The sequence below is a fragment of the Dermacentor variabilis genome, unplaced genomic scaffold (genome assembly GCF_050947875.1).
Source record: "Dermacentor variabilis isolate Ectoservices unplaced genomic scaffold, ASM5094787v1 scaffold_14, whole genome shotgun sequence".
In the NCBI taxonomy this organism is placed as follows: Eukaryota; Metazoa; Arthropoda; class Arachnida; order Ixodida; family Ixodidae; genus Dermacentor; species Dermacentor variabilis.
Genome location: NW_027460302.1, coordinates 13713261 through 13734990, shown reverse-complemented (window position 1 = coordinate 13734990; position 21730 = coordinate 13713261). Strand labels below are relative to the sequence as shown.

Below are 21730 nucleotides of genomic sequence, written 5' to 3'. Positions count from 1 at the left end.
AGAAAGCAAAAAATCCCAATAAAGAAAGGCGTCAGGCAGGGAGATACGATCTCTCCAATGCTATTCACAGCGTGTTTACAGGAAGTATTCAGAGACCTGGATTGGGAAGAATTGGGGATAAGAGTTAATGGAGAATACCTTAGTAACTTGCGATTCGCTGATGATATTGCCTTGCTTAGTAGCCCAGGGGACCAATTGCAATGCGTGCACACTGACCTGGAGAGGCAAAACAGAAGAGTGGGTCTAAAAATTAATCTGCAGAAAACTAAAGTAATGTTTAACAGTCTCGGAAGAGAACAGCGATTTACAATACGTAGCGAGGCACTGGAATTGGTAAGGCAATACCGTATTTACTCGCATAATGATAGCACTTTTTTGTCAGAAAAATTGACGCAAGATCAGGAGTGTGATCATTAAGTGGGTTAAATTTCCCGCGGAAAGAAAAAAATATTTTTTGTCCCGCGTTTGCTGCGGGACACCAAAACAAAAATGGCGGCCGGCAGAGCAAGCCGAATAATTTTTTTTTTCTTCTCGAGAGTACATTATGTGCATTGAAACAGTTTCTTTCATATCAGTAATGAATAATATCGCTAATATCGGCAAGTTTGCGGCAATAACGTAGCCATGTCCACTTTGAGGGGACAGAAACAGATGGGCGCGCTTAGCTGCCAGTGACATAGAAACACATGGCCGGCATGTTGTGGAAAGTGCGGCATCTGTATTCACTACTATCTTAATACGGCACATTTCCACTAAGGGTGGGTGAATACCTTAGCTGTGTTACAAGCGTTGGCGTATGAATAGGGTACACTTTAAGCGTATCAGTGCAAACGTGGCTACTATCGTTGCCGCTCGCGATTTGTTGCGTGCCCACGAGTGCAGATGAGAAGAATCGAAAGGCGCCTTTTTTGCTGTTGTTGACTACAACCACTATAAAGCCTACACATAATAAAGGCAAGTTTGGTTGCAACTTTTTTTTTTTAAGTCATGGAAGTGCGGAAAGTGATGAAAGTAATGAATGAGGCATCTACTTAAGAATGTTTGGTGCCTGCAGACCGCTTGGTTTGTCTTGAAGAGTCGTTCGCGTAGCATTCGACAGATGGTAAGCGCGATCAATATTAACTAGACTTGGCACACAACATATCCCTGCGGCAAGTTCGGGGTGTGATCATTACACGGGAAATAAAAAGAATCGTATTTTGACGACAAATTTCAGGGGTGCGATCATTACACGAGTGCGATCATTATGCGAGTAAATACGGTACATCTACTTAGGGAAGGTAGTGACCGCGAATCCAGATCATGAGACAGAAATAATCAGAAGAATAAGAATGGGCTGGGGTGCATTTGGCAGGCATTCACAGATCATGAACAGCAGGTTGCCACTATCCCTCATGAGAATGGAAAATGGAAAAACTTTATTTCTCTATATCTCAGAGAGATTGGCGGTGGGCCGGTGTCTTCATGACTTGAGTCCTGGCCGCTTCACAAGGTCGGCGCCCCTATTCTAGGGCACCGCTGAGTCTTGCTGCCTAGCAGGCGTGCTGCACAATTGCCTGTTGGGCTGCGAGCTCGCTGCTGGTGAGCAGACGCTCCCATTGTTTTGCACTTGGGTTATTTACTTTATGGAATGCGAAATTACGCTTGCATTCCCACGTGATGTGGTGATGTGGGGGTTGTTCCGCACCACGGACATGTATCCCTGTACTGGGTAGGGAACATTTTGTGTTGTGTGTGCAGGTTGAAAAACGTACCTGCTTGCCGTCTTCGCCAGCTGACTACCTCGTGTTGTGTGATCGATGTGTGGGGTGGGGGGTATTTAAGTCTCTGTCCTCTGTAGTGGTTAAGTATTTCTGCATACGTCGTCTCCACCGTTAAGGGGGCCTCTAAGGTTTCCGACTGCCCTGCTCGGTGCGTGAGTTCACGAACTAGGCGGTCCACCCTTGAGTTGCCCTCTATTCCGGTGTGTGCCGGTATCCAGAAGATCCTATGTTTTATCTTTTTGTTAGGAGGCTGTTTTGAGGAGGATTCTCAGTGCTTCCTTACTAACTCTGCCTTCTGTGTAGTTCCTACATGTTGCTTTGGAGTCCGTTAGAATTATCAGAGATTTGTTCCTGCGGTAACCGTCAGCCACCGCTAGACCTACAGTGACTTCCTCCCCCTCCGTTACCGTGCAGTTTCTCAGGGTCGCGCAGCTAATTGGTTCTCCCGTGTGGTTTACCACTGCTGCTACGACTCTAAACATTCTAGTGTTGCGGTCTCATGGGTATACGGCCGCGTCTGTGTATACTGTGTTTTCTAGTGCACCTAGGTTTCGTTCCACGAAATCTGCTCATGCCTGCCTTCTGGCGGCGTGGAGATTCAGGTCCATGTTTCTCGGTAGGGGGCTAACCTCCAGTGTCTGGCGAACGCTGTCTGGGATGCTAGCAGCCCGATCCTCTATTCCGTCTGTGTTATGCCCTATTCTTTTTAGGAGCTTGCGGCCGGTGGCAGTCTGCTGGAGCCTGGCGATCTGTGCAGTGAGCTGCGCTTCCGCGAGTTCTTCGAAGGTGTTGCTTAGGCCCATCTGTAACAATTTATCGTTGGGCGTGTTTCCAGGCAGATGTAGCGCCGTCTTATACGCTTTTCTTAGTAGTGTTTCCGTCTGTTCTTTTTCGTGCTTCGTCATGTTGTGGTACGGGAGCGAGTACGTGACTCTGCTGACCACCAGGCTTCTGACCAGCTTGTTTGCGTCTTCTTCTCTCATTCCGTTTCTTCTTTGAGATACCCTCGTTATCATTCAGCTTACTTGTTCTGTCGATTTCTTTAGTAAGCTGATTGTGTGGCTGCATTTCTTGCTTCCTTGAATCCACATGCCTAGGACGCGTATCATGCTCCTTTCAGGTATGTTTTGTCCCTCTAGTTTTACTATTAGTTCTTCCTTGGTGGGGTTTCTTCCCACTCTCAGGATTTCTGATTTTTCGGTGGAGCACGGCAGGCCCCTTTCTCTGACATATTCTTCCACGCACTTGGCCGCTTCCTGCAGTTTTTCTTGCTTGTGTCCTAGGGAGCCTCGATTGACCCAGACCGTGATGTCGTCAGCATATATTGCATGCTGGATGCCATCAATCTTGCTGAGTCTTCGAGCCAGTCCGATCATTGCGATGTTGAATAGTATTGGTGAGATCACGAAGCCCTGCGGCGTGCCTTTGCGTGGGGTGGTAAAGACGTCACTTCGCAGAACCCCAATCCCACCGTTGCCATGCGTTTGGTAAGAAAGGCCCCCACGTAGTCGTGGATTCTCTTGCCGCTGTTGGCGTTGTTCAGTCCTTCCATGATGGCTTCGTGGCTAACGTTTTCGCCTGCTCTGGGTGACGTGTTTATGATTTTTTCTTTTATCTGTAGCAGGACGCCCCGTGTCGACAGGTTCGCCCGGAAGCCAAACATGCTGTGCGGGTATAGCTCCTTGTCCTCCAGGTGGTGTTGGATTCTTCTGGTGACTATCCTTTCGTAGAGTTTACCGAGGCACGAGGTGAGGGAGATGGGCCTCAGGTTTTCAATCTGAAGCTTTTTGCCGGGTTTAGGTATCATCATCACGACAGCGTGGTTCCATTCCTTCAGTATCGTGCCCTCTGCCCACAGTGTGTTGAGGTATGCTGTGAGCTGATCTATGAGAAAAGTGTGTAATAGCTGTGTCTCACCAGTACTCACCTACGGGGCAGAAACCTTTACACTTACGAAAAGGGTTCTACTTAAATTGAGGACGACGCAACGAGCTATGGAAAGAAGAATGATGGGGTAACGTTAAGGGATAAGAAAAGAGCAGATTGGGTGAGGCAACAAACGTGGGTTAACGACATCTTAGTTGAAATCAAGAAAAAGAAATGGGCATGGACAGGACATGTAATGAGGAGGGAACATAACCGATGGTCATTAAGGGTTACGGACTCGATTCCAAGGGAAGGGAAGCGCAGCAGGGGCGGCAGAAAGTTAGGTGGGCGGATGAGATTAAGAAGTTTGCAGGGAAGACATGGCCACAATTAGTACATGACCGGAGTAGTTGGAGAAGTATGGGAGAGGCCTTTGCCTTGCAGTGGAGGTAACCAGGCTAATGATGATGATGATGATATCCACAGTGCCCAGCTCCAAGTTCATACAGTACCCGAAACCCAAAACGAAAATGCCGCAAGTTAAAACCAACTATGGAAGGCAAGCATTATCTTTTCAAATAACCAATGCTCTAAACAGAAAAGACAAGCAGGTAGACTTTAATAAAGGTGTACATACACTTAAGGAATACTGTAGGAAGTTTCTTGTGAACAGAGACATTATAATAATAATAATAATAATCTTTATTCAGTATAGTTAGAACAGTATACAAACCGGAAGCGCCGAAGCCACAAGAGGGCTTGTGCGGCGACAACCGGCAGCCGCGGCAATCTACGCGCCACACCAGAACTCCATCAGAAGCTGGTTGTGCATTTGGCACAACCATTACACATTATCAAAGATGCACTGATAACATCAGTACATATTAAAGGTACTCTAACGCTTGAACAGCAACTCTCAGTGTTTTGCGGGTGGACAAAGAAAATACATCGTCCGGTAGTTCATTGAATATAGCAGGAACATAATAGCGTCTTGTTGCTTTACCGTAGTGAGTGCGCACTCTCGGTTTAAGATAACGAGGAACATGTCTCAACGGTACCGGTTTCGTATTTATGTGCCTGTACGCACTGCTCCAAAAATATTTAAGTACTACGATTTGTTTAAAAAGATTCTCAAAAGACGGCAAACCGGCTGTTCGAAAGACACTGCTGGGTAAATTCTCCTGTGGCATGTAGAGGACACTTGTAGCGATGTTTTTCAAAATCCTATTAACTCGACATTTCCATGTGAAAGAGCAGTTAAAAAAACAACACATACCGTATCTTAAAACACTATACCCCAGAGCCTGGGCGATGAGTTTTCTGATAGAAAAAGGCATCATGGTTTTTAAATTAAATAACAAACATGCAACACTTCTAAGTTTCTTACAAATGTGGGTCAAATGAGTATTCCACGTCAGATCACTGTCTATGTGCATACCAAGATACTTAACCGACTGGACGCTAGCTATAGGTTGACAAGAGCAGAAAGAGCAATATGAAGGGTGTAAATATATGGAAGCGACGCTTGGTACATCTTTGTGCGGGTTACGAAAACAGACAAGTCGGGATTTGGTGCTATTTATTTGTATTAAGTTTGAGGCAAACCAATCACTAACTTTAATAGCGTCCTCTTGAAGGTTAGCCAGGGCACATGAAAACTCAGGGTTGCTTGACACTAGTAAAGTGTCATCGGCATAAAGGAATACGGTGGATGCTTTCACGTGGTCACATATATCATTCACATATAAGTTGAACAACAAAGGAGATAAGATAGACCCTTGCGGGACACCACACACCAGACTTACCGCGTCACTGCAGATAGGCCCAAACATGACTACTTGTGAGCGATTGTGAAGGTAGTTTTTAATTAGTGACAAAAAAGGACCCCTAAATCCATATGAATACAGTTTAGACATTAAAATTTGATGATTTACTGTGTTGAAAGCTTTTTTAACGTCCAAAAAAAGCCCAAATGCCACCTCATTGTTTTCCAGGCTTTGGTGCAGTAAATCAGAGAGATTTTCTAATAGCACCTGTGTTCCAGACCCACTAACAAATCCGTACTGATTCACACTCATTAGGTCATGTTTAGCAACAAATGCATTCATCACAGAAAGTACGTGTTTTTCTAAAATCTGGGATATGCAGGAAAGAACAGAAATAGGGCGGTAGTTGGCAATATCATTCTTTTTCCCACTTTTGTACAGAGGAACAACGCGAGCACTCTTAAGTGAATCTGGCCATGTACCAGTTGCAATTATGCCGTTTAAAATAAATAGCAGAACATGTTTCAGAGCTGTAATGTTTCTTATCAGATCAGCTATGAAAATGTTGTCAAGTCCGGCGGATTTATTACGTTTCAGACTAGACAAAATACTGAAAAGATCAGATTCTGTCATAAGAGGAAGGAAGGCTGATGGCGATACACTGTTTTTAATCTTTGTCGAGCTCAAAGTTTGGACTGCGACCTGCTGCTCAGCCGAAAATACGTTATTGAACTCATTAGCCAAAATAGGCGACACCACACCGAAATTATGCTCCACTGCTTCTTGGACGGACAAGCGTATGTTACCACGTAACTGGTTTATCAGAGACCAAGTGCTCCTTACGTCGCGACGAGTGTTGTGAAACTGCTGTGCAAAGAACTTCCTCTTTGATAAGCGGATAAGCGCAGTTACCTTATTTCTGATGCAACGATATTCTGCTCGAAGTTTGTCATTTTTTGGCGCCCTGCGGCATCGAGACCAGAAAGTGTCCTTTTCTTTGATAGCAGCCAGGATTTCCGCAGTCAGCCACTGGCAGTCAATTTTACGTTTCTTCACAACCAAAGTTTTTTTGCACACTTTCTTTATTTCGCCTAATATCCTGACCAAGCTATCGTACGCAGTGTCGTTAGTGTTATGATGAGTGAATGAATCCCAATCATATTCAGTGACGTGATTATCGAATTTTTTTTGGTCTAGAATGGTCACAACACACCTGGTAGAGTTAGCGAGCTGCATAGAGTCTGTTTTCATAAGGCGACACGCAATGTAATAGTGATCTGCCAGTTTCTGTCTGATTACAGCTGCGGACACTGAAGAAATGTCCGACGCACGGACGTTAACGTGGTCAATGCAAGTAGTTGTAATGCGATTATTAAGAAATTCTTCTCTAGTAGGATCGGCGACCTGTGGTTCAATGCCAAATTCTGCGAGTACTGTTAAGTAACTTTCAGTGCCATGGCGATCACCCTTCATCAAATCGATATTGATGTCCCCTATCATGCACACGTTTTTAGCAACAAAGTTGGTTTTCAGTAAAGTTTGTAATTCTTCAATAAATCCCAACACATTTTGACTAGGAGGTCGGTACATAGCAAGGAGATAAAATGAAATACCACGACAGGATACTTCAAAGGCCATGACCTCCGCTGTACCGAAGGAAACGGTAACCTCGGAGATCATTAATGATTCCCTGAAGTATACCGCAATGCCACCACCCCTGCTGTTGTTGCGTGTAATGAAATAGGCATGGTAACCGGGAAGCCTAAATACATCGGTTAGAGTGTCGGTAATGTTAATTTCCGTTAATACAAACACGTCAACAAAGTCACTGAGAGCACAGGCCGTAACCGCAAATTGATCCCAGTGTTTCCTGATGCTCCGAATATTAATGTGAAGAATGGTACAAGAATAACCCAGCGCTGGCTGAAAGGTCTTAACAAAGGAGTCGAAATGTTTTCATTACTCTAAATTACCTCTAAAAATGCGCTTTGTTCTTTCTTGCCACGCTCCTCTCAGCTACTGCAATTTCAATGCATGGCTGTGAAATTTTGCTTGGTTTTTGTGATGAGTGCCATGGCTATGCGCCATGCTGCAGTGGTGCGAGAAATGACTGCACCAGCTTTTTTTGTTCTCTACAACGGGTCGTGCATGCAGCCGCAGCTGGGCCTGGCCTCAGAGGCCTCCCCGGCACAATCTTTGTGGTCACACCCACATTTGCGCCGCAAGGCCTGGCAGCTCGACGCGGCCTCAAAGGTGGCACGGGCGACACCTTAGGGGCCACGAGCTGGCCGAGCCCATGTGGAACGTCAACCGCAAAGGGGAAAGCGATCGTGAAAGACCATAACAATGGAACAGAATGCAGCTGTCTAAAGGCTGTCATGTCAGGTGCTAAATCACGTGTTGCACGCGCCGAAGATTCTTTTGTTCTTTTATTCAAATTTCATAACATACGCGGCCGTGTAGCGGTTCCATGGGCTGCAAAGCTGCCTTCTTAATTCCATGTTTACAATTTTGCACCCCAATAAAGAGTAGTAATGGATACAACGATGTAACGGATATAATGAACTAACGGACATAACAAAGTAATTTTGGCTGCAGCTTCAACTTAGTTATAACGAGGGTCCAGTTTATTTCAGTGCACCTAACGCAGGACATGCTGTATAGAGATATAAATATATGTTTTAACTTTCACACCACACTTTCTATAACATTTATTTTTTAGCGTAAGTGGCAAATTTGGTTTCGGAAGAACAAAGGTGCCTTTGACAGCTTTTGTTTTCTTCCTTCCTTTTTTTTTTATTTTATTTGGTTTCTTTTTTAAGCTAGTCCAGATATAGCGATGATAGATTATAGCAATCGAATTTTTTGTTCTTGATATTATTATAAGTAAGTGTACCGCACACTTTTAGTTAGTAGGCGATAACCCAAATGCCCCACCTTTCCCTGCTGCAGGTGGTGCTAAATGAGTGTCATGTTTCACTCTGGTGGCATCGTTTTCCGGCATTTCCCACCAGTTCAATTTCATTTTCACTTTCCTTTACCATCTTAAAACACTAGGAAAAAAAAAAAAAAGCACACATTCGGCCGCTCGAGCCTCAGCAGCTCGATGCACACTGTCATGTGCAGCAGCGATTCTCGCCAAGTGGGCACGTCAAAACTTCCCACCAAATTGCCCCAATTGATGAAGCTAGTAACCCAGGCATAACTTGAGGAGTGCAAATGAAAGGTTGCCGAAGCTGCAAAAATGACCACGCATGTCCATCACGGCCGCTCTCGGCATGCGTCGGCGCCCTCATGCTGCAACAATTAGCACAACGCTTCACATTAGGCAGATGTGAACCCCAGATGAGTCTCCCAAATTTTTTAGAAACTTCTGAATGTTTGTTTTCCCAGTTAGTGCATTTTTTTCTTGCATAATTTTCCAACACCTATGAACAAGGTTCTACTGTATACGGTCTAAGTTTCCTGCAATGCCACTCATATTGTGATAAAGGTTCATATGGAAGTAGGAACATTTGACCATTCATTTAACTCGATTCACAAATTCCGCTACTCCAACACCCTTGGTTTACAGCAAAGTGGCAATTAACACGTCCTGCCTGTCCTGTCACTGCTTCTTTGTTGCTGTTCAGCATTTTTGCCAGAGTTACCGTAAGTGCACCATTGAAAGAAGAAAAAGAAAGGACCAATAAACTCTAAGAAAGCTCTTTAGGGTTTATCCTGTTCCATCATCATCTGTCTAGCGTGCCTTTCATTTCACTAACGCTGCCCACCCGGTACTTTCAGGTCACAAACGGCCCACTCATTATGAGCCTGGCATAGCATGTCTGACAGGAAAGCAGCGAGCAGTTTCCAAGAAAGGAGACGCAAGCAACACAGATGACGATTATTGTTTGAGGACAAGATGCGCCACAAAGGTCGGAAACATTTTTGTAGAGTGTAGGCAGGGAGGGCATTGTTGTTGGTGCCACTTCAGCTGCAAGGAACTGTGTTGAAGAGGGATGGGGAAAGTAAGGTTTGCGTAATTACTACATTGTTTTAAATAAACATATGGGAACATGTATTGATTAGGAAGCATTATACTCCAAAGGAGTTTAGGAGTCTTTTTAAAAGGCCGTAAATCACATCCAATATTTTTTTACACATTCTAATTAAACACAGGCATTGTGCACAGAATGCTGAGACAATTACCTTTAGCGAATATAGCAGCACTATGTGCCGCGCGGAAGCCAAAATTAATAATTAAAGAAGAAAGCTGCACACTCCTTTCCGCGCTTTTCTGCTTTCGTATTCACACATTGTGACACAACATTTATGTGATATCGTCAGGTCCATCTACGATGGACATCATTGTCTGCTCGGCCATGCAGTTTGACGCGCAATCTTGCTCATCACCTGGTCACTTTATTTCCTTAAAGACCCCTTACGGGACCATAAATTAGAGGTAGGTATACAGCATGTACAAAAAAAGCATTACCAATTGCCTGTCATGCGCAATCAACTGATTTGACTTTGCGTACCGTGTTTTGCACTGCATGTGCTTTGGCAACTGTGCGTAGCTAAAAAGCATGGAGTCCTGGTGACTGGAAGTTGCAGGTGTTTTTAAACAAGAGTGCCAGCATGACATTCAGCACTAGTGCAGTGCTTGTCACAAGCCTTCCAGGGAAGTATGCAGTGAGGAGGACAGGGCTTGTGAGGCAGGACAGTGAAAGCAACAATGCTCACTTGCCTACAAGCTCAGTGTGCAGGGCGCTCTTCACGAAATAAGTGCTCTTTGCACGAAATAAGTTTCGTGAAAAGGGACAGAAAAAAGCGAAGACAGTCAAGTGAAACGAAGCACCAACTTGCCCAAGAAAAAGTCCTTTTGAAAAAAAGAGTACCTTTTCTGTCTCTGCTGGTAGTAGGAGACAAAGTGGGGCAACTCCGTCTGCAGGTTGTAGGTGGTAGGCAGCCAAAGTGGCCGGCTGGTCAGGCTATTGGGGTCCACTGGGATGCCCCCGCCACAGCCACGCCGACACACCAGGGCCAGCAGGTCCTTGACGGTGAGCACATGCTCAAAGGGAAACTGATTCACTCGCTTGCCGGGGCTCTCGCAGCTCAGTTCCCTGGAGGCCGGCAAATGCCGCAAAAATGACTTAGGTGAAGCTGCCTGATGCGAGCAACTATATGCGAGCCCTGCTATAGTCGAAGCCACACCATCCCAGCATTCTAAAGCTGAACAAACATGGCACAATATGGCATTTCATATGGGCAATGCATCTGACAGATGTTCAACATTGTAATAACAGTGCAATAGAGCAAGGCAGATGTTAAAAGTGCCTTTGTCATCAGTCTCGCTCTGTTCCACCTCTTGCTCAGTTTTTACACCTTTTTATACAAACCAACACAGCCCAAATTTTAATGCAACTAAGAAAAACCTGATCAAGATCCTTCGAAACTTGATGGAAGCAGGGTAAAAACAAGCACATGCCGGATCAAACAGCAAATTAATTGTACTATCATCATCAGCATCAGCATCGTCAACCTATTTTACCTCCACTGCATGACAAAGGTCTCTCCCTGAGATCTCCAATTACCCCTATCCTGCGCCAACCAATTTCAACAAACGCCCACAAATTTCCTAATTTCATCACTCCCCCTAGTCTTCTGCAGTCCTCAACTGCGCTTCCCTTCTCTTGGCACCCAATCTACAACCCTAATGGTCCAGCACTTATCTAACCTGCGCATTGCACCACCTGCCCAGATCTATTTTTTTCTTTTAATGTCAGAATATCAGCTATACTCACTTCCTCTCTGATCCAAACTGCTACTCCTCTCTTTCTGTCCCTTAACATTATGCCTAGCATTCTTCGTTTCATCGGTCTTTGCGAGATCCTTAACTTGTTCTCAAGCTTCTTCGTCAGTCTCCAAGTTTCTGCCCCATATGTCAGCACTGGTAAAATGCACTAATTGTACACCTTCCTTTTCAATGGTAAGCTTCCAGTCTGGAGCTGGTAATGTCTGCCGTATGCGATCCAACCATTTTTATTCTTCTGTGAATTTCCTTCTCATGATCAGGGTTTCTTGTGATTAATTGACCTAGGTAAACATATTCCTTCACAGACTCTACAGGCTGACTAGCAATCCTGAGCTTTTGTTCCTTTGCCCGGTTATTCATCATTCTGTTTATCTTCTGCATATTGATCTTCAACCTCACTCTTAAACTCTCACTGTTAAGGTCCTCAATAATTTGTTGTAACTCGTCTGCATTGTTGCTGAATAGAACAATGTCATCGGCAGACCGAAGGTTGCCAAGATATTCGTCGTCGATTGTTACTCCTAAGCCTTCCCAGTTTAATAGCTTGAATACAGTCGCCGACTGTTTATTCGGACCTCACGGGGACTGCGAAAATGTCCAAATAAACAGGTGTCCGAAAAAGCAGATTAAGAAAAAAAAAACTAAATTCTTTATTTCCACGCACTTACTCGGGCTCGGCACTACGCTTGAAGAAATCACGAATGCGCCGTTGCATGCTGTTCCGTTTACACGCAATCAGATAAGCCTGAATCTCGGAGAGGGTCGTACGGTCACTATAGGCCTCTGAAGGCAGAGTCACTGCTTGTACGCGCTTTGCATGCGATGGCAGCATAGCACAGGTGCGTCATCTTTCGACTCGGAGTCATCGTCCGGCGGTGCAGCAGAAACCTGGCGAATGATCTCGCCGTTGTCGAGTTCTGTGCATGTCAGTACAGCACACTCTTAGAAATATTTACACCCTTTGGGGCTTATCTTGTCCCACAACAATAATCGTCATCTGTCTTGCCCAAGTTTCCTTTCTTGAAAGCTCGGCGCTCGCTACTTTCCTGTCAAGAATGCTGCGTCACACTGATAACGCGCATGCCGCTCGTGACTGGAAAGTGCCGGGCTCGCAGCGTTAAAGAAAGGAAACGTGGGCAAGCCAGATGACGATTATTGTTGTGGGACAAGATACGCCCCAAAGGGTGTAAATATTTCTAAGAGTGCAGTGTCACCACCTGCGAAACTGTCAAATGAGATGGTGTCCGGAATTGCAATGCTCGGCAGAACATTTTCGGCGTCAGTAGGGAGCACATTGGAAGGCGACAAATCCTGGGCCTCGCGACACCCGCTTGCCGGCATTCCCCAGCGCAGTCTGCGCAGGCACTGCCGGCGCAATTAGATGCTTGACGCAATGTTTCCGTTTGCCGCGTTGGATCACCGCAACGTCGACACAGCACACAAAGCAAACATCACCGTGCCGTCACGCCGACACCGTTCACACAAACGAAAAACGCCGCCAACTGGCAGCGTCATGCACAAAAAAAAAAAAAAAAAAAACAAATCAGCTGCTGGATTGTCTTGACATGGCTTACTAAGCTGAGACCGGAACTGCTGTAGCCATGAACCAGGCAGAAACAATGATGATGAGCGGAAATTTGCAGTAGCGCGACTTTCAAGGCAGCAAGGAGGCTCCATTCAAAACAAAAATGGCGTTCAGCAAGTCGAACCATGCACCGGTCAGAGTCGGTGCATGATGCTCTCGATCGAGTTGGCTCAAGGAGTGTCTGAAAAATCAGACGAGAGGTTGCAAGGTGTCCGAACTTTTGGCAGTTGTTATACATTCTGGTCTATGGGGAGAATGGCGGTGCCGCAATGCAGACTGAATAATAGAGCATGTCCGAATTTTTGGAGTCCTAAAAATCAGTCGGCGACTGTACTTCTTCCAAGCACACAATGAATAGCATTGGAGAGATTCTGTCTCCCTGTCCGAACACTTTTTTATAGGCATCTTCCAACTTATGTTGTGGAGAATTAAGCCAGCTGTGGAATCTCTGTAGATATTTTCCAGGATATTTACGTAAGCGGTCTGTACACCTTGATTACGTAATGCCTCTATGACTGCTGGTATCTTTACTGAATTAAATGCCTACATACATACATACATACATACGTACATACATACATACATACATCGACAATCAATTAGTTTTGCCAGGGTATCTGTCATGTAAAAAGAAAGCCCATAAAATTTTAATAAAGCCAACTTCTGAGTAGACGGTGCAATCAGTCCATGGATGTTCCAAGTTCATGAATTATTTTGGGCGGGGCCAGGAGTGTGCATCGACGACCAGACAAGTATACTCGGTCCTCTACGTACAGTGCCCAGGCCACCGCCAATCCTTGTAAGTATACTGGGGTGCGGCACTTAATGTGTTCAAAAGGACTCTGGACCAATGTAAGCAATAGCACAAACTCAGAGGTCTGCTTTAGTTCTTGGCACTCACTTTATTTCAATGGCCAACAGTCTGGCTGGCTCATCCAGACTGCTCTCTTCTTGAAATTGTTCTTACTGTGGTGACAGGAGTGGCAAAGTTTACGTAATACATGGGATAGTGCCAACATTCAGTATGGATAGCAAGGTGCATGACAAAAGAAGCAGATGCAACAGCAAATTAAAACACATAACCCTGAAAATTTCACACACCGTGAGAATTGATGCTATGTCAAGAATTCTGCAGTTACAGTAAAACAGCCTTAACATGAAGCTGTAAAAACAAGGAAAATTTTCTAGGTAAGCAAAATTATGAAAATAGAAGCCTACTGGCTGCACATAGACTACAAGAAGCCTTTACAAACTGGCACCCCTAATATTTCGGTCGATGAATCTCGCGTGCCACGGCAATGGGCATGTTTGAATCTAGTACAGGCAACAGCATTCTGGCACTGTGCCGAGACAGCGTGCTTGGCACTGAGTTAGACGATTGATTCTACTGCAAGACTTCAATCCGAGAAGTACATAACCGGTTGCACACATGCAGGCTGATGCTGCAAATTTGTAAGGTTTATTAAATTCCAGACAATGTGATTGAAACTCATCAACCTTGACTTGACCCTTGAACACCAACTACTTTGTTTCTTGAGATGCCCGAATGAAATCTTTAGGGCAGGTTCATAACACAAACATTTGAAAAAAAAAACTGCTAAGTTTCATGAAGCTGGGCATTCTACACATTTTCCCGCTCAGTTTAATCCAAACGCCACTGAACATAATCCAAGTGCCAGCCAATTTAATCTGAGCGCCAGCATTTTTAATCCAAGTGTCAATAATTTCATCCAAGCACCACCACATTTAATCCCAGCACCATCCAAATTAATCTGCGTGCCAACTCATTTAATCCTTGCGCCAGCCATTTTAATCCAAGTGCCGCACATTATAATCCCAGTGCCAGTCAATTAATCCTGTTGGAAATTGATTGAGAAACAAATAAGTCTTGCAGAAGAGGTCGTAACAGGCGTCATGAATGCCATCTATTCATTGATGCAATCACTATATTGGCGTCAGCACTTTAGGAGCACAGTTTCCACGCTACCGGTGTCATTATGGCTGCTTCAGAAATACTTCCACGTGTTATACCGCTCGCTCATGTCCTCCTTTTCGAGTCGTATTTCTGAGTGACAAGAGTGACTCACATAAGTGAGTCATAATCGGGATGGATATTACGCAACTTGGGTTGCGATCATGACATGCAATTTCCTTCCCTATCGTCTCGCATATCAATCGACATCGTTCGCAAGGGTAAAAGCTTGCTCACCATTACTCAGGCACTTGACATAATCACTATGCGATTCAATATAGCTCACTGAGCTTGTATCTTGCATACACTCCTATGCTTCCAACATGCATATAAAACGAAATGGTTCTGAGAATGTAACAGCTTATTCTTGAGTAACATTATTAGGTCACTAGTGACCTACTCGACGTCACCGCCGTCACACATCTCCCAACCTGCCTACTAACATATCAAAGGAAATCGCTTTCAAAGCTTAAAAACCTGCTCCCTATGATTGACTCAAGTGACGTACATGATCGCTAGTGACTCTCGTGACATCACCACGCTTCTCCTGCATGCACTATCCTAAATTGCCGGCATGCATATCAAACGAAGTGGCTTATAAAGGGTAATAACCAGCTCACTATCACGCAGCCAATGAGTATAACTAGTGACTCACATGATGTCATCATGGTTTTCACCCAACCATGCACTCTCCTAACCTGCCGACTAGCATGTCAAACGAAATGGCTTTTGAAGAGCAACAACCTGCTGATTATTACATAGTCAAATGAGGTGATCACTAGTGACTCACGTGATGTCATCAGAGTTATCACCCAACCATGCACTCTCCGACGTGCATATCAAACAAATGGCTTTCGAAGAGCAAGAACCTGCTCATTATCACAAAGTCGAATGAGGTAATCACTAGTGACTCACGTGACCTCACCTTGCGGTTTACCCACCCATGCACTCTCCTAACCTGCTGACATGCATATCAAATAAGAGTAACAACCTGCTCATTATCACAAAGAAGAATGACGTCATCACTAGTGACTCACGTGACGTCACCATGGTTCTCGCCTAATCATGCACTCTCCTAACCTGCTGACATGCATATCAAACAAAATGGCTTTTAAAGAATTACAAACTGCTCACTATCACGAAGTCAAATGAGGTGATCAATAGTGACTCCTGACGTCACTACATTCGCACGCGAGTGTCAACTCCCTTTACCTGCCGGCACATATATAAAAAGAAATGATTTTCAAAGGGCAGGCAGCTGCTTACTATCGCTCATTAACATGATGTGATCACTAGTGACTTAGGATGCGTGTTCCGAGGAGCTCGCTCAAGATATCGCATTAGAGGAGAGGCAAATTGACACACACAATCTGTGTTATGATGGTGACTCACGTGACGTCACCATGAAGACTATTAGCATGCACTCTTCATTAACGGCTGCATTAATATAAAAATATTTTTAAAAGGCAAAATATGCAAATTGAGTCACACCTTTTTCTTACAAATGAATTGTTCATTATGGAACTATGGTTCTAATATGGCCAGCAATCTTGTTATGCTACCGGCCTCAAAAGAAAATATAATTAAACATTAAATTATGGTGCTTTACGTACCAAAACTACTTTCTGATTATGAGGCATGCCATAGTGGAGGAATCCGGAAATTTTGACCACCTGGGGTTCTTTAACGTGCACCTAAATCTAAAAGAAAATATCATTGCATAGGCTTACACTTTGATGGTTGCCTTGTGTTAATCAAGTATAAATGGAAAATTGACGAACAGCTGAATCTCGGATGCGTGGGATTGAGTGCGCATTCTTTCCTCCTAAAGCTCTAGGATGGACTGCAAGAAGTACAACCAACAAAATAGCGTCATGATGTATTTTATGAGACATCTCGCTCGATACCAGATGTACAAAGATACGGTAAGATCTTTTGAACGAAAAGATGTAATTTATTCGATGCGGTATTTAATTTCACAAGATACCACGGCGTTTCCTGAATGGGATTATAGAAACAAACCAAGAATTACTACATGTCCTCCTCTCTAAGCGCGGCCTGAACAAAAGAATAGTTCTGTCTATAAAATGCAGCGCAATCCACGCATTGAACAAGTCGCATTGCGTGTTGTCCAGCGTTCACAAGCAACGAGCGCCTGTGCTCCTTTTGTGTGACTCCTTGTGGTCTCCAGCCCTGCATCGCGCCATTCACTGAGGTACTCTTTAACTTGACATTTAAACTTGGAGAAAACTTCCACAACGGGATTAAACAAAAGGCTGTATGGCGGCAGGCACTTGATGGAATGGTTCAAGCTGACCAGATTTGCCTCTTCTGCGCAGTTGTGAGCGGGAGCATTGTCGAAAATGAAGACGGCCTCTGTATCCGGCTCCTCAGAGGCAACCTGGGTTAAAACGTCGGCGAGAAAGTCATTGAATACGATCCAATGGACTCTTCCGACAATTCACCAGTGCAGCACACCATTTGCCGACATACAGGCAATGATGTTGATGTTCGCGCCTTTTGTCGAAGTCGTCGTCTGGAGTGCTGCCATGCCCTTTCTTGCGCGGCTGAATTTTCTTGAGCACCATATATTGTAATTTGTTTAGACAAAAAAGCGGCAAAAACGGGGCCCGTGGGTTTGTAACCATTGCGCATACTCTTTTCGCTTCTTCACGTCGAAGCGGTTGCGGTCCACCGGCCTCTGGGTCGCTAATTTGATGGAGTAGGTGTGTACGTCATGGAGGCGGTCAACAGAACTGGTGCTGATTGTGAGGCCAGGTATTTCTTGCTCATGTTCGCTTTATCTGTTTCAGCGTGAATGCTGGGTTCTCGTCGACAGTTCTTCTTATGACGGCGACAACGTCGGCACCAAACTTTCTGATGGAGACCCCCGTTTTCACAGACAGTTCACGGTCTGTCGCTGCAATTGACCTTACAGTTTTTAGGTTTATGCCCAGCATCTCGGCGAGTTGTCTCAAATCTCCGCCGCACCTTGAGGCATTGACGATTCTTGATCGGTTGATGTCAGACACCTTGTTGTTTTTCCTTCGTGGCTTATTTTGGTCCTTGAACGGAGGATCCCGCTTTCACACGACGCTCACCTGTTCGCCTTCAGGAGTCCCACCTTCCATGGCGGTCATCTCAGGTAAAAATCAAGCACAGCCGTAGCACCGGGAGCACATAACAAAAGGTCAGACCGCCACTATTATGCCGTCTGCTGAGTCCGCTAGGTTACGACACGGTATCGTCTGCTTTTCGAGCGGAAGGTCGAACGCGCTCGCAGACGACAGAGAAATCGTGGAAATACTAAGAAGAGTTTGTGCTATTTAGAATTACATTACTGGAAATATTTCTGAATGACATAGAGCAGAAGAACAAAAAAAAAGCTAAAGCCGACAACTTATTGTCTGCGTCACCGCAGGCGAAACTGCACATGCCATTCTCCTGCGATGGTGGTGAAACAAAAACAGAGGACTAAGCAGACGGCATTCACTGCGCTTCTGTAATAGTGGCGGTCTGACCACCCTTTGTTATATGCTCCCCTATGTGCTCCCCTGCGTTCCTTGTGAAAAAGTTGGACTTGGACTTTCGTTGGACTTGGTCAGTGATTGAAAAGCTTTTTTCACTTCAATGCCTGACCAGATGAATTTTTGTCGAAACCATGACTACATTCCATTTATAAAATCACTTGATTGATGAAACAGATTAGTTTCACATAAAATAGTCCTGTATTTTTTTTCTGCTTGGACAGTTTCGCTGCCTGCGACACACGCACCCTCCACATTGTCTAAGGAGTCGGAGCAGGTGCGGTCACAACCTTCCACATTCGAGCAGAAGCACCGGACTAGTGCGAGTGTACCAATCACGTTGGAGGACGTGGGCAAAGGACCTTCATTTCTTTCCTCATTGTGCCCACTTTCACTTGTGCTCAGTATGATGTCAGCAATGTGCTCTTCGTTTTCGGGCTCTCCCATGGTCGCGACACCACCATCTGCACTCCACAAACTCGTTCACCGTCGATTCGTCAACGCTTTCAGAAAATTCTGACAGCTCAGTACAAATTTCAGCAACACCAGCAGTGGCTTCGTCGCAGTCATCAGAAATTACAGTATGCGGAAGCCGGCACGCCTGAAGCAATTTCGGATGAACAATTTGTACACAACCACGCATACGTCTCGGGCGCCACGGGCACCGGGTCGCGAGTTTGTAGGCTTTAGCCCTAATCGCCACCTTATTCTTCGAGATTGTGCTGAGAGCGCTCCTCGGAATCTTGCACGCTGCGGGGAATCTGACTCCTCACTGAATTCGACCCAATTTATGATTTTGAGCTTCACGGCGAAAGGTGAATTCTGCCGCTTCATCACAGCAACACTGTGGGAGAAGGCCCACAAGGCGCAAACACAATGAACCCGAAAAGCAGTGAGAGAACTCGCACTTGCGCCATCTTGCACGACCAGGGCACTAGAGCCTCTGATTGGCTGTCTGAGCAAGCTCTGCGGGCGGGCCAGGATCATTTTTTGCCAGGGGTTCAAACCACTCTCCCTACCGTGACGGCTCGCTCGACGCAGCGCGGTCACAGTAGGGAGTAGCAGTTTGATGGAGCCGTGCCACCGAGTTTTCCCGCTACCGCAAGGGAAAGCCAACTTTTGGGGGCACTTTTCCGCCTTGACAGGAGTCGCTGTTATTTTCGTGCGATGTAAGTGTAACTTTTGCTATATATACCTATTGTAACTATACTGTGTTCAGAAATTGTTCGATGATGCTACGAAACAGCCGCCACAGTGTGGCTGCACTGAGGAGGAAGACGACGACGTGGGCCCGCTTGATATAGCGTCGCCAATTTGGCCTTCCGTTAGCGTCTCTGTAAATAAAATTGTATACAGCATTGGGCTTCAGCTACACGTAACATTAATTTGGTGGAGGTGGACGTTCCCCGTACCTGTCATGGAGCTTCGCAGCGGTCGCAACGGCGACAGTGCAACTTCGGCTCTTGCTGGCGGCACTTCATCTACACAACCGTCTCCGCCGGCAGCCCAGACCTACGTCGCCGTTTCGCCCCCCGTCGGGATCCTGGTGTTTTCAACGGAGTCGGCAGTCCTGATGTTGACGACTGGCTCCGCTTATACGAACGTGTCAGCACCAGTCACATCACAGGTGGGATCCGACTATTTTGCTTGCAAACGTTCTTTTCGACCTCGACAGAGCTCCACTTGCATGGTTCCAGACTCACTCCAGCTGGGATCTCTTCAAAGAGAAGCTCCGTGACCTTTTTGGCAATCCGTTCGGTCGCCAGGTCAATGCCAAAAAAGCCCTTGCCACACGTGTACAGACGTCGACCGAGTCCTACGTGTTGTACATTCTCGACGTCTTGGCCCTTTGTGCCAAGGCTGACCCGACCATGTCTGAGGACGAGAAGGTTAATCACGTGCTCAAAGGCATTGCTGACGACGTCTTCAATTTGCTGGTGTTTACGAACATTACCAGCATCGATAAGATCCTCAAGGAGTGCCGCCGCCTCGAGCATGCTAAAAGCCGCCGGGTATCCCAGCACATCACACGACTTCCCAACACAGCTGCTATGTCATCCTGTGACGACCTCCTCCACCAGCCGTCGCGATGTGACAACTTCACCCGCATCATTCGTCGTGAGGTCGAAGCGGCACAACCGGCGGCCCCTTCGTTCCCATCACCTGATCCTTCTCCGGTGACAATCTCCTTAATACAGGCCGTCGTCCGTCAAGAGTTGTCCAACGCTGTCCTGCAATCCATTCGTTCCGTACGCTCGGAACCTCTCTCTCCACGCACATCCCCACCGCGCTCTTCTTACTCTTATGGACAGCGCAACCCCTCCGAATGGCAAACCGTGGACGACAAGGCGATCTGTTTAAACTGCCGACGCATTGGACATGTCACTTGCCACCGCCGCAGCCGCTAGACTTCTCCAACGCACTATTCTCCTGATTACCACCCTCACCCCTCTAGCGCATCTTTTTCCTTCACCCCTTCTATGCCCGCTCCATCATCGGACCCTGCGACACCTTTGACACGACCCCGCTACTCCTCCTCACCTTCTCCCTCCCGTCGTCAATCTCGTTCGCCCCCGTCACGCCGTGCTCCTTCTCCGACCTACTCGCCACAGCCCCGACCGGAAGACTAGATAGTGCAGCTTCTGGAGGTGAAGCTGCAATGACGACATTGGCACGAAATCCTCGCTTCAGATTACCCACGAACAAGAATCTTTTGGACGTTCTCATCGACGATGTTCCTCTGTGCGCGTTAATTGACACCAGGGCGCATGTGTCCATTATGAGTGCTGCTCTTTGCCGTCGGCTCAAGAAAGTTCTGACGCCCGCCCCGAACCGAGTTGTACAAGTCGCTGACGGAGGGACTGTCGCTATTGTTGGCATGTGCCCTGCCCGACTCACCATTGCTGAGAGACACACTGTCGTTCTCTTCACCGTCATCGAGCATTGCCCTCACGAACTCATTCTCAGTCTGGATTTTCTTGCCAATCATTCTGCCCTCATTGACTGTTCGGGTGGCTCACTTCGCCTTAAGTTGCCTCTTCTTGCCCACCCTGTGGACCCGCCTCCAAGCCATTTGAGCTGCATGGATTTTATTCGCCTACCGCCTCACTCTGTGACACACATCGACTTGTTGTCCTCAGCAGCTGTACCTAACGGTAATTACGTGGTCGCACCAATTCCGGCAGTTATACTTACACGTGGTGTTACCGTGCTGCACACTGTGCTGACAATTACTGGCAACCGCACCTGTCTTCCCCTTGTCAATTTCACGCTCACCGGCGTAAGTTCTGCCTCAGGGGATTTCATTGGCTATAATTGGTCCTTTGCAGGATGATGAGATTGAGCCATTCACAGTGGAAGATCGTCACAGCTCAGCCCATACCGTGACGTCATCGCATGGTAATGACGTCGACACTGAGATGATGGTTTCCTCTGACATTACACCTGCTCAAGC

General features: G+C 46.1%; 1 protein-coding gene across 6 annotated transcripts in view; it reads right to left on the bottom strand.

Moving 5' to 3' along the window:
- The window catches only part of TTLL12 (Tubulin tyrosine ligase-like 12), a 386517-nt gene that overhangs the window by 211229 nt on the left and 153558 nt on the right, over nt 1-21730 (bottom strand). For 5 of the 6 annotated variants that reach the window (XM_075677907.1, XM_075677908.1, XM_075677909.1 and 2 more), the window contains exons 9-10: nt 10276-10500; nt 139-216 (exon numbers count right to left, since the gene is read on the bottom strand). In XM_075677907.1, coding sequence (XP_075534022.1) covers nt 139-216; nt 10276-10500 — 303 coding nt within the window. The remainder of the gene's footprint in view (nt 1-138; nt 217-10275; nt 10501-21730) is intronic. The other variant, XM_075677906.1, reaches the window with a different exon arrangement.